Below are 12,321 nucleotides of genomic sequence, written 5' to 3' on the forward strand. Positions count from 1 at the left end.
GACCACCTCTGGTAGTTTTACATATTACTATGGAACATTTATCCTGTCTCACCCCATGGATGTGGTCATATTCACCGGTATGGTTGATGGAGGAGGTGTTTTCGAAAATTTAGGTCAAGTTATAAATGATGATGCATCTTCGGGTGGGCCAATTGTTATTTGTCACTTTGTTGCATGCTGTTATTTCTTAACCTCGCATCAGGATTGTCGGTATATTGAGGTGTACACGATTCCGAGTTGGTATTTACATATAGGGCGCATCATTTCCCTCTACTCTTCGAATCTGAAATCTAATCTGAAATCTAATCTAAATCTAATCTTTGAATCTAATTGCGAAGGGCCCCACTTAAAATCGAAAAATGAAGACGTATTGAATCGCGCCCAGCGCGAAGAAAATGTCAAGGTTAATAAAATCTATCAAGAAATCGGGGGTCAATTCGTAAATTCATATTTCATGTTGACGGCCGCCAACACATAGTAATTGAATTACGTGTCCACGGCCGCACAAATTCCCTTCTACGGCCGCAGGTTGGCCACTCCTGACGTAGGCCGTCATTGGTGGGATTGTCTCTACCCAAGACGAGGACGTCTTCAAAAAACCTAAAGTCAACCCCACCAGAACTAATAACTCTCTTCGGCCAAAAAAAAAACAGAATCTACTCGCGTACCACCTGGAAGACCTTCGCGTACCACTAGTGGTACGCGTGTACCACAGGTTAGGAACCACTGCTATAGTGGGGCACTATGGTAAGATCATCTCGTTGTAGGGAAATCACCTAATTAATGAATTACGATGTAAACAAACCAGCGTGTTCTCGGGAGCCGGGAGGGAAACAGTCTGGATTCGCCATTTTCTGTTTCTGTTTGCGAAAGTTAGCGGTGCGCTCGCATAGGTATGCTGTCTAGTCAAAACTAGTGCTCAATCGTTCCATGACAGGCCAAGATTGACAAATACCTGTATTAATGATGGAATCGCTTTAAAATAGAGGTGGTAGTTTTCGTCCGGTGTGGAGCTTGCTCCTGTATGGAATCGGTGTCCTGTGCTCACACCTCACACTATGTTGTATTTTTTAATTATTTTTTTAATAAATTACTTTAACTTGGAAAATCATCGCTGCTCACCTGATATATCAGACAAAACGGCCAGCCAAATGACCACCTAGTGTAGTTTAATAATGTCATTACTGCTTCACAAATTGAATACGGTATTAATGTCTACAGCTGTATCGACTTACCAGCTTCTTGTGGAACCATTTTTGTTGTCAGTTGTTAATACTCGTGTACGACAAGACTATTGCTATTGCGATGGAAAGGAAAGTAGATATCAACAGCAAGGATTATGGATTGGATGTTCTTGAAACCTTGAACAGGTATGATATTATGTGTGAACGGTCAACACCATATCTTGATACAATATAACATCTCGACCTTTCCATAAAAATAGCTAGGATTTATGTACTGTCATGTTTTGTCATCTGTTCCATTCACACAAGTTACACAATTAATGTATATATAAGAATCCCCACTTCCTCGGACTTCGGAGTGTTGGTAACTAACCGAGCTCCACAGACTCCATACTGGTCTGTGGTTTGTGCTTCAAAGCAGAATTTAATAATCTGTGGTTTGGGCCCAACCAAATTGGCGTCGTGAAATATAACACGGGTGAACACAATTTTTGTTGACTTTGATCAGTCAATTGATTGTGACTAACTTTTGGCCGCTGAATTAAAAAATGACTGCTGTTTTTCTCTATCACGTCAAGTTTTTGTGATAGGCACCCACCTCATCGTCTCATAACCCATGTTGTGAAAGTACTACTTTTAATATTTAGTGCTTATTGTATAAAATGTTTCGAAAACCCCTAGCAGTCTAATGTAAATAAATAGACTTCAAATAAACATTTGCACTGCTTTTTCTGGTTTATTTAAACTGATATTGCTTCTGCAGGACAAATAAAGTGCGAGTTTCAGGGTTCAAAATTACGCTAATAACTCATTATTCTGTGGGTTGTCACATTTCATACTCGAGAAATAGCCAGCTAACATATGTAAGCTCCAATCTACTCTGGTATCTTATCCCCATCATTTTCGGATATTGTGGGACACTTTCTTCTTGCCCATCGCCAAGGTTTCCGGCAAATTATTTAGATACTTCAGCTTTTTTAATGTCTGATGTCCATTTGGAAGAATGACACACGTTAGGATCCTCTTTTTGCTATCAATAGACATTTGCCATTCACTTGAGTTGTATGCTAAATCGGGATTTCTAACTCCGCCAGCAACCCATGGTAACAGTATCATGCCAATGCCAGTATCACGACAATATACAAAGCTACCAAAAGTAGCCCTACGATGAAAACGCCGTTTCTCATGATTGAAATTGAGATATCTTCCCTCTCTTGCCAATTAATCTTTTCTCAATTCGCAAGGATGCTTAAAGCTCCGAATATTTCTATAGGCCTTACTTAATCGTCCCAAAGCCTATGTCAGATCATTTAACTTGTGTTGATGGACTACTCTACACTCTGAATCATCTTCGATTTCGAAATCTTCATCATTAGGCCTGTTATCCCTGAAATCTTCATCTTGATCCAAATTATTGAGTGCATAGGTATTTCCAGTTACACTGGATAAGCTGAATGGGGCATTGGACCTGTAGCTGATATCTGATTTATGTAATGTTTATTTTTCTTTCCATATCCTTCCGTTTGCATCAAATATGTGTCTGAAATATCCTTGGATGATTGCATCCTCTAACCAAAAATGGTTGAAAGCACGGGCTTAGATCGATACCAGTAGGCCTACCTTTTTTCTTCATAATTCAATTGACCCCTTTGAATACAACTTATTATATGATAAAAGTGTAGATTTCTGTATGATAGGAAGAAGAAATATGGCTAAATTCGTGAAAATTTGCTTATTTCTGGCATATATCGTAGAGCAGGGGTGGGCAATTATTTTATTCCGCGAGTCAAATGAGAAGCAGAAAATACGTTGGCGGGTCGAGTCAAAAATTTTAGCGATATTCTCCAATCTCCAGCCTATTAATTTTATTTCTAAATGGAAAGCGGTGAATTACACTGGGAATAAATGCTGGTCAGTGGATGTGTTGATATTAGGGACTGAGAAAGTGACGGTTGATTAATGAATTACACTGGTGAACACAATTTTTGTTGACTTTATTCAGAAAACTGATTTTGTCCAACTTTTGGGCGCTGAATTCAGGAATGGCTTCCGTTTTCCCCTATCACGTCACGTTTTTTGGTTAGGCACCCACCACATTGTCTTATAACCCGCATAAAAGTAGCCTACTACTTTTAATATTTTGTGTTTATTGTATAAAACGTTTCAAAAACCACAAGCGACTGAAAGTACATCAATAGACTTGAAATAAACATTTGCACTGCTTTAGTTAGTTCATTCAAACTGATATTGCTTCTGCAGGACAAATAAAGTGCGAGTTTCATGGTCCAAATTTACGCTAGCTAATAACTCATAATTATGTGGATTGTCTCGTTCGATACTCGAGCAATAGTCAGCTAACCTATGAAATCTACTTTGGTATATAACCGTTATCAACTTCAGATATTGGGGACGCTTTCTTCTTGCCCATTGCTGACTATGCCAAGGTTTTACAAGAAATTATTTAGATATTTAAGCTTTTTTGAATGTCTGCTGTCCAACATAACATATGGCAGTGGCACATGTGGATCAGGGTTACATGTGCAATTGTGCATCCTTATTGTCTAACCACTAAGAAAACACAATATTTCAGAGCTGACACATATGATCCAATCGTGCTTGTGATTCAATGTTTATATATTATTCTTCATGTTTCTGTATTATTGACGAAGATTAACGTAGAGTGCAATTGTTACTGCACCTAAGACTTTGCCATTCTGGAGAATGCCACACTTTAGCCTTGGCTATAACTTATTAGGCCTATATGATAAAAGTGTGGATTTCTTTATGGTAAGGGAAAGTAATATGGCTAAATTCGTGAAAATTTGCATATTTGGGAGATATATATCGTAAACAAAAACCTGATGTGATAGAAGAAAACCAGTGGCCATTTTGGAATCAGCACACAAAAATTAGCCTAAATCAAATGTAAAAGCAAAGTCAACAAATTTTTCGTTCAAAATCGTTGCCCAGTGTTATTTACCGTCATATTTCTTAACAGTGTTAAATATGATGCATTTTGAACTCTCTTTAAACCCCTATCCACGTTTTTCTATCAAGACATCAAAATGTATGTGGAAAACTACAAATCTTATTGTCTTGGGGTGCTGCCTTCCGAGCAGTGTGTAGCTTGGCGAATTAGCCTTGTTGTTAAGCGAAGCCTGCAGTTCTTCTGAAAATCTTACTCCCTTGACCTGGTGTATGTCTTCGTGTTTTTGTTGCAAGGCAGACTTAAATTATACTCCTCAAACACGACAACCTGCTCGGCGCTAACTGCTAAAAAGACGGGTTTAGTCCTGGCACCAGTAAACAAATATTTAATGCTGCAAACCTTCTTTTGGATTTCAGCTTTCGGCCTTGTTTTTTGACATGCCCGTTCATCATTTATCGGTGATGATGACACTTAGTATTCACGGGCATTGATTAACTTGTTTTACGAATGAGGGATTTGGCAACAAGATGGTTTGGTGACTTCTTGTGACTTTAATTGTTGCGGCATAATTTTCTACATTGACAGTATTTTGAATCTGGATTACGCAATCACATGCGAGTTACGTATAGGCTGCATAATCGCGGCATACTAATGAACAGGCTTAAAAGTAAACAAATTTTCGGTTCAGTTTAAACAGCCTATGGTTATAGTCCACGGAGTAACATTAAAAAGTAGGTTTTATGTTTGGAATTCGAAGCAAATTTCGTGGGCCGCACAGAATAGCTCTGCGGGGCACATTTGGACCGCAGCCCGCACTTTGCCCTGGTCTGTCGTAGAGCAACAACTTGACGTGATAGAAAAAAAATCAGCGACGTTTTTGGAATCAGCACAACAAAATTAGCCTAAATCAAGTGCAAAATCAAAGTCAACAAATTTTTTATTCAAAATTGTTGCCCAGTGTTATTTGCTGTCATATGTCATTGTTATTATCGAAATAGCTGATAGACGTAATCAGTCTAGGCTAGTTTCATCACAGACTCTTCTGAAGTTGATAATGGCTATGCTATCTATAGAATAAAATGAGTCAAATTGAAATGGCATAGTGCGCAAAACCATTCACAGCTGCACGCATCATTTTCAATTACATAAACATAGCCTACATTCAACGACCCTTTATAGTGGTGATTTCCATGTAGGCTACTTTACGAATCACACGTCGCCTGCGTTGAGTAATCTTATTGAAAAAACAGCACAGCTCAAAGACTCTGAGGCTTTACCGACATCGAGCACCGGCGACTGAATTTTTCGACCGAGTAACCAGGACGCGATGTTTTGAATCTTCTGTAACCTTTCCTTCTTTAACTAACACTTTTTACAGCCAGACTGTATAGAGACAAGTGTAACTTTGATGCGGGTGTGATCAGACTAGTTGAACGTCAAGGTCGCATGCTCGATCATACGATCTTTCGAGATCCGGGAAGGAGCACACTTTTTAATAGTTACAAAAGTTATGAGAGCAGACGAAAAAATTCGTAATTTGAAAATTTTTACGGGAAATTTTATTGTGTTGACTGAAAAAAAATAAAGGGCATTTTTCCAACTCGACTACCATAAGACCCACTTCAACGTAAAATAAATTATGGTTGACCATTTTGTAGTCAACCTTGACGTCACTGCCGTCGGAATCCAGATTTTACGTCTTATAGGCTATGGCGTTTTTTGTTGTCCCCGTACATTGTACAATCGCCTGGCTGTCAAAGCTATAAAGGAGGACGAATTGCCAAAATGGAGGACATTTGTGCGTCCTCGGTGGAAATTTTCGATTTCTTGAAAAAATAGGTCTAATGTAAATAATATGGCTTTACAATTTTACTTGCATTTTCATATAGGAAGCTCCTGATTCTACTGGTATTGTGGATACACACAGGGCCTTAACAGTGCTTCGTCACCTCCCAAAAACATTGGTCTTGGGACCCCATATGGCCATGACCAAATTTCGGGGACATAATTTTGGGCGCCCTTCGATCTCGGGTCAACAATTAAGGGTTTTGAGGTGCGGCAAATATGGCCCTAGACATACGTGAAACAGATCTTTGATATAGGCCTATAGTCAACATGTTTTTACATAGGGAGCAAGTCGTCAAAGTGAATACTGGTACCCAAGATTAGCGATGCACTTGAGAATCTGTAGCTGCAATCAGTTTGGTATTCAATGGTTTATTTGACAATATTTACTTGAATGTGACGGAATAGAGCATTTTGTTGATCAGAATTATTGTACAGCTAAATTATAGCTACCTGACATGTATAAAGGGCGGAAGCAATTTCACAATTGTTCTCAATCCATAGTAAGCACAGGTGATAGGAAATCTGATTGACGTGAGTTAGTGTACGGGGCTCAACGGCTGATTCAGGACCACACTTCAAATAAAATACCGTTTCAACCGCCAATAAATAGTAAGCCTACTCTATCCGATAGCGTTTGAGAGAGATTTGGCATAATGCAGGGGTTCCTAAACTTTTTTATTTAAGAACACAGTCTTCAAGTTTGGAGGGCAGTTGCACGTACCCCCAACATTTCAGAAGCCGATGACTGAAATAATGAATGACGATTATCACATCCAGCTCAACTCTATTTAGGCAACATCATCCCTAGAATAATAAAAATAAGTCACATTGCCACTCACATCATTATTGCCGAATTACATAGTTTCATAATGATGTATAGTTCAACATTGTCCTTTCAAGGACTCCCTAAAACTAGATCACAGATCTCTAAGAGGTCCATGGACCCCAGTTTAGGAACCCTTGTCATAACACTACATTGGCAGTTTGTGCGCGTGCAGTGTGAAAAAGACACCAAAATGATATAGTGTATTGAATTTCTATTCCTTATCTGTCATTTACCGTCATTCGTGTCAAATCCTACTCATTCTAACCATCCTTCTTAATTCTATACGAAATCATGAATTTACGAATCTTCAGTTTGGATGCATTGAACTTTGAGGCTTATGAAATGTGCATACAAATTCAGTAATTTGTATCAAATTGATACGGATCACAGGCCCTGTGGATATAAAGCTGTATCAGCTGTATCAGCAGTATCAGCTGTATCAGCAGTATCAGCTGTATCAGCAGTATCAGCTGTATCAGCTATATCACCATGTGGATATAAAGCTGTATCACAGCTGTATCTGTTGTATCGCAGCTGTATCACTCATATATCATCTGTAGCATGAATGAACCGAGCGAGATAGTGTAATGGTTATGCGTCCGGCTTCTCGAGCGGTAGGTCGTGGGTTCGATCCCCGGCCGGGTCATACCAAAGACTCGAAAATTGGTATCCGCAGCTATCCTGCTAGGCGCTCAGCAATCACGGATAGCATGGAGGAGAAAAAAAACGGGGGCGCGGACTAGATGACCTCATGGGGCCGTATTGCAACTCCGTCGTCAAAGCATCTTGATGATGCGGGCGAAAAAGAATATCATCTCTCTCTCTCTCTGTATCCAAAATTTTCGCGCTTCACGCTGGCTCACTAGACAGTACAACAATAATTTCATGGCAAAAGCGAACAACTTGATGGGGACGGTTTATCACCCTATATAGGAGCCCAAGACTCAAGGTTTTTTGCGGAGCCTGACGAAGTGCTGTTTCCTGCCAACGGGTACACACCCGGAGATGTGTAATTAATTATTATTCGAGGGGTCCTACCTTTTCAAACACACCTCTCTCAGCTCTACCGGTCGGTAGCCTAAATCAGATTACGTGAGCAGAGAGAGGAAAAACATTGATAGCAATCTATATGCAATTCCCGATAATATATTGTTTATTTTCCACTAGCTGGTCGACACGTGGCATACGTTTGCTCACAGCGCATCGAAAGTCATGAATGGGCGCAACACGTCGGTTTCGGTTTTTCGTCTTGATAGTCATCAGGGATGGAAATCCTTTCTCGCACTCACACGTAGAAGGGAAAATTAGCAGCTGGGGAATAGCGTGAGAAGCTAGCGTCGAGTACGAGGAGGCCATGCTAAGCTAGAAGTTTATTGGAGAACCATCTTTGTGTTCAACCCCACCTGAGCTAATAACTCCCTTCGGTCGAAAAAAAACAGAATCTACTCGCGTACCACTTGGAAGACCTTCGCGTACCACTAGTGGTACGCGTACCACAGGTTGGGAACCACTGCCCTATAGGAAGCCCAAGACCAACGTTTTTTTTTTTTGGGGGGGTGGGGGGGGGGCTGACGAAGTGCTGTTACGGCCCTGGCTATAATGCGTCCTGATAATGCTAATAAACCAATGATGATGATGATCTAGTTTACGTCTGACAATGCGTGTTTGCATAATCACTGTAGGGGACGATACCCTTGTGTTCCGATACCTGACTATTTTGAATCCCAGACGTAGGCTAGTCTTGGCGTGATACTTTTTATGTAGAGAGAAACCTGGATGATAAAGCTGATAATTGAGTGATACAGTTCATACCTGAGTGACATGGTTGATACTTGAGTGATAGCCTACTAGACTATTTCGCGCATCTCAGACATAGTATAGACGTGATACTTATTGCAGAGTGATACCTGGGTGAATCTCGGTACGGTTTGTCTTATATAACATGGGAGCAGCGATGATTCTCAAAGTTAAAGTAATTAAAAAAAATAATGATAACAAATTGAGAATATTTTGAACACAAGACACCGAATCCATACAGGCACTGGCGTAGCAGCATGTGCTGCCGCCCCTGGCTCTCTTGAAAATGCCGCCCCCTAGGTAGACTTCATCAAATTTCGACATAGATTGATGTTCAAGTAATCTTGTCAATAAGAATAATTACAAATAATATGCCGCTTCTCAGCTTCACCGTCTCGACGTTAATGACGCCAAAAATATTAAAAACAAGAAATAGCGAACGAATGTATTGTACAAATAGAAAATCAATGGCCGCCTCAAAGCAAAAGCAGCGATAATATCTTCAAATTCAAGTTTTTGAACGTAGTCTCTTTCTATAGACAGAATGGATGGAGCTGATAGCCGATCATTATTCATGAATCATGATAGAACTAAATATATAAGACTTGATCAGTTTGAGCTTTGAGATGCTCCTCACACAGCTCGCAGTTGAAACACCAATGTTCAGATAAAGTTTCAGACACGAGCATAAATAAGGTGTCGAATCAAGTAGCTTTGCATTAAACAACCACTGTAAAACATCAAACGTTGTTGCACTACGATCAAACGTGGTTTCACTGCTCCGCACCAGCCTCTTAACCCTTTTAAAATCTCAAGTTGAACAACTTCATATGATAATAACTTAATTTGTGTTCGTCCTAGAGCAGTGGTTCGCAACTTTTTTTTAGACACGCCCCTCTTTAGGATAGTGAAAAATTCCGCGCCCTCGTATCGTCATATTAAAAGATCCAACCGGGATGCTAGCAACCCTAACAGATTGTTTGATGGCGTGGAAGGTTATGACTGTTGATGAGAGAATTCAAAAATAAGAAACTGGGTCTATATATAGAGAAACACGCGTGAATTGGAGGTAAATCGCGCATAGCGCGAAAAAAATTCATTTGACCGATTCTTCGCGCCCCCTCTTAAGATGCTTTCACGCGCCCCCTCTTAAGATGCTTTCACGCCCCCCCCCAACGAGGGCGCGCCCCCCAGGTTGAGAACCCCTGTCCTAGAGGCCTCATATTGGTTTGTATGAAAAGCTAGCAATCTTCTGCTTTATATGATCCCTAATTCGAGGTATAAGGCATGACAATTTTCGCAGCTAACTCCAAAAAGTCCACCTCGTCGTCATAAGTGCTTCTAAAAGCGCTGGTGAATAAATTGTGACTTTCGCTTTGCAGCAGCGCGTGGGAATTCAAAAATCCAAATATATCATTTAAGTGGTGAATTCCGGTAAACCTAGTTTCAGCTTCAAGTTTAAATCTGTCCTATGCTTGAAACATGCATCGTCTAAATTCTTCAACAACACTGAGGCCAGCATCTTCTGTTTGTTCGCCAGGCATTCTTCTTTTTCTGCGAACTCTCCGAACAATCGGCCGTGACGGCTATTTCGGAGTGATTCCATCGCCATGTTAACATATTAATTCGTGTTTTCGGAATCAGAGCGACACTAGCTTTCGATTGAGACCTGTTTGATTAAATTTTAGCTGACGGGACGCCAGCTATAGGACTACTAAGCACTCTTCTTTTAGCCGGTTGTCTACACGCTGCGCGAGATAGTGTAATGGTGATGCGTCCGGCTTCTTGATTGGTAGGTTGTGGGTTCGATCCCCGGCCGGGTCAGACCGAAGACTCGAAAACTGGTATCCGCGGTTATCCCGCTAGACGCCCAGCAATCACGGAGGAGAAAAAAAACGTGGTGCACACTAGATGACCTTACTATAAAGTCCTTATCGCATCTCCGTCTTCAAACCATCACGATGATGCAGGCATCTCTCTCACTGTGCAGCCACATTTTGCCGCCCCCTTGGAGCCTGCCGCCCCTGGCGCAGAGCCAGAACCGCCAGGTGGCTGCTACGCCACTGCATACAGGTAGAGTGATGCAGCTGATAGAGCTGTGATACAGCGTTATATCCACAGGGTGGTACAGCTGATACAGCTTTATATCCACAGGGTGATACAGCTGATACAGCTTTATATCCACAGGCTGATACAGCTGACACAGCTTTATATCCACAGGCTGATACAGCTGACACAGCTTTATATCCACAGGGCCCGGATCACATACCGGTTTATATGGAAATTGTATTGTAACTAGTCTAGATTTGCCACCACTCTACAAATTAGGCTAAATTTATTTTCTCCTTCAGGTTCAGGAAAGAAAGCAAGTATTGTGATTTTATTATTAAGACTGGGAAAAAGAGCATACCTGTTCATAGATGCGTAGTTGCCGCCAGCTCTGAATACTTTGAAGGAATGCTAAGTCATGATGTGAGTATAAATTATTACGAATGGTGGGGATGACTATACTGTATATTCAGTAACCCGAATTTGGTGGGTGAAAATCAAAATTTCGTTCCCTGTTCTAATTCTAGACCAAAGAAAGTCATGAAGGAGTTGTTGAAATCCAGGATGCTGATGACAAATCCATTCAAAAATGTATAGAATTCATGTACACTGGAGAGGCTTCTGTTTCTGATGAAAGGCAAGTGGATCTGCTCCACGTTGCTCATATGCTCAGATTACACAGTAAGTATTTTCGGAAGTATCATACCTGGACTCCAATTTCTTGATTTTCATTGTTTATGCATGTAAGTAACGATAGAACAACGCATTAGTGTAGTTTTAATCCAAAGTACAAATTACATCGGGCATAAACTAAAATTTCATATGACCTGGATCAGTGTTTCCCAACCGGTGGGAAATTCAATGGTTTCTGGTGGGAAATAGATGCATTTGTTAAACATTGTATACAGGATAGTCTACATTTTTACGGAGACACATGCGTGATAACCATTACCAGTTAACTGCTCTGGAATGTATGCATCGAAAATTATATTGCGTGTTGTTCACAAAAACCATTTTTCACTCTGTATAACCAACCATGGCGTCACAAACGCATTCAGCACGGCCATTATGACATGAAATAACGCCTTCGCTGAATTTTTAGGATTACCAGTATCGATTCACAATACGTTTTATGTTGCAGTTATAGGCGATTGTCTTGCGTACTTGTGTGGTTGTGTGTCTTGGGCACTCAAACAAGCAGATAGCTGCTCCGTAATGACAAAAGTTAAAAGGAAATATGACGATAGTTTGGGTAGTGGGGAATGAAGACTCAGAATATCCCGGAATATCGAAGTCATGGTATACTCAGAGTTGCCTAACTAATTCAGTATGAGACGGCAAAGATGATGCACACCATATTCCACACAAACAGGTCTTACTTTAAATCTCATTTTATAACTTTTGCGGAAACACATGGTTATGATACTAGACAGGTATCAAGAAATTCTATTTCGCTACCGCTGGTTCGCCGATCCTCATCACGCAATAGTTTGCATTTTTTCGGTGCGAAAACTTGGAATAACCGCCCCGAGGAGCTGATACCAATACCGCCATGGCAATTCAAAACTAAATATAAAAATTATCTCCTCCAAACGTACTATTGATATTGTTTTCTTCTTCTTTTTACAATGTTTGTTCTAAGTTTAACCTTTATTACACCTTTATTAAAGCTTAACATCGCGTTGTTA

The 12,321-nt window shown here is 40.4% G+C and overlaps 1 protein-coding gene across 1 annotated transcript in view; it reads left to right on the plus strand.

Moving 5' to 3' along the window:
- Positions 1 to 782: 782 nt before the first annotated feature.
- LOC145439461 (kelch-like protein 25) overlaps positions 783 to 12,321 on the plus strand; it is a 39,284-nt gene continuing 27,745 nt past the window's right edge. The window contains exons 1-4 of the mRNA XM_080316947.1: positions 783 to 893; positions 1,222 to 1,370; positions 10,936 to 11,056; positions 11,161 to 11,314. Of these exons, the coding sequence (XP_080173073.1) occupies positions 1,306 to 1,370; positions 10,936 to 11,056; positions 11,161 to 11,314 (340 nt within the window). The 5' untranslated portion in view covers positions 783 to 893; positions 1,222 to 1,305. The remainder of the gene's footprint in view (positions 894 to 1,221; positions 1,371 to 10,935; positions 11,057 to 11,160; positions 11,315 to 12,321) is intronic.

This window comes from Botryllus schlosseri, chromosome 5 (assembly GCF_051294905.1).
Source record: "Botryllus schlosseri isolate E-star chromosome 5, Bs_hap1, whole genome shotgun sequence".
NCBI lineage: Eukaryota > Metazoa > Chordata > Ascidiacea > Stolidobranchia > Styelidae > Botryllus > Botryllus schlosseri.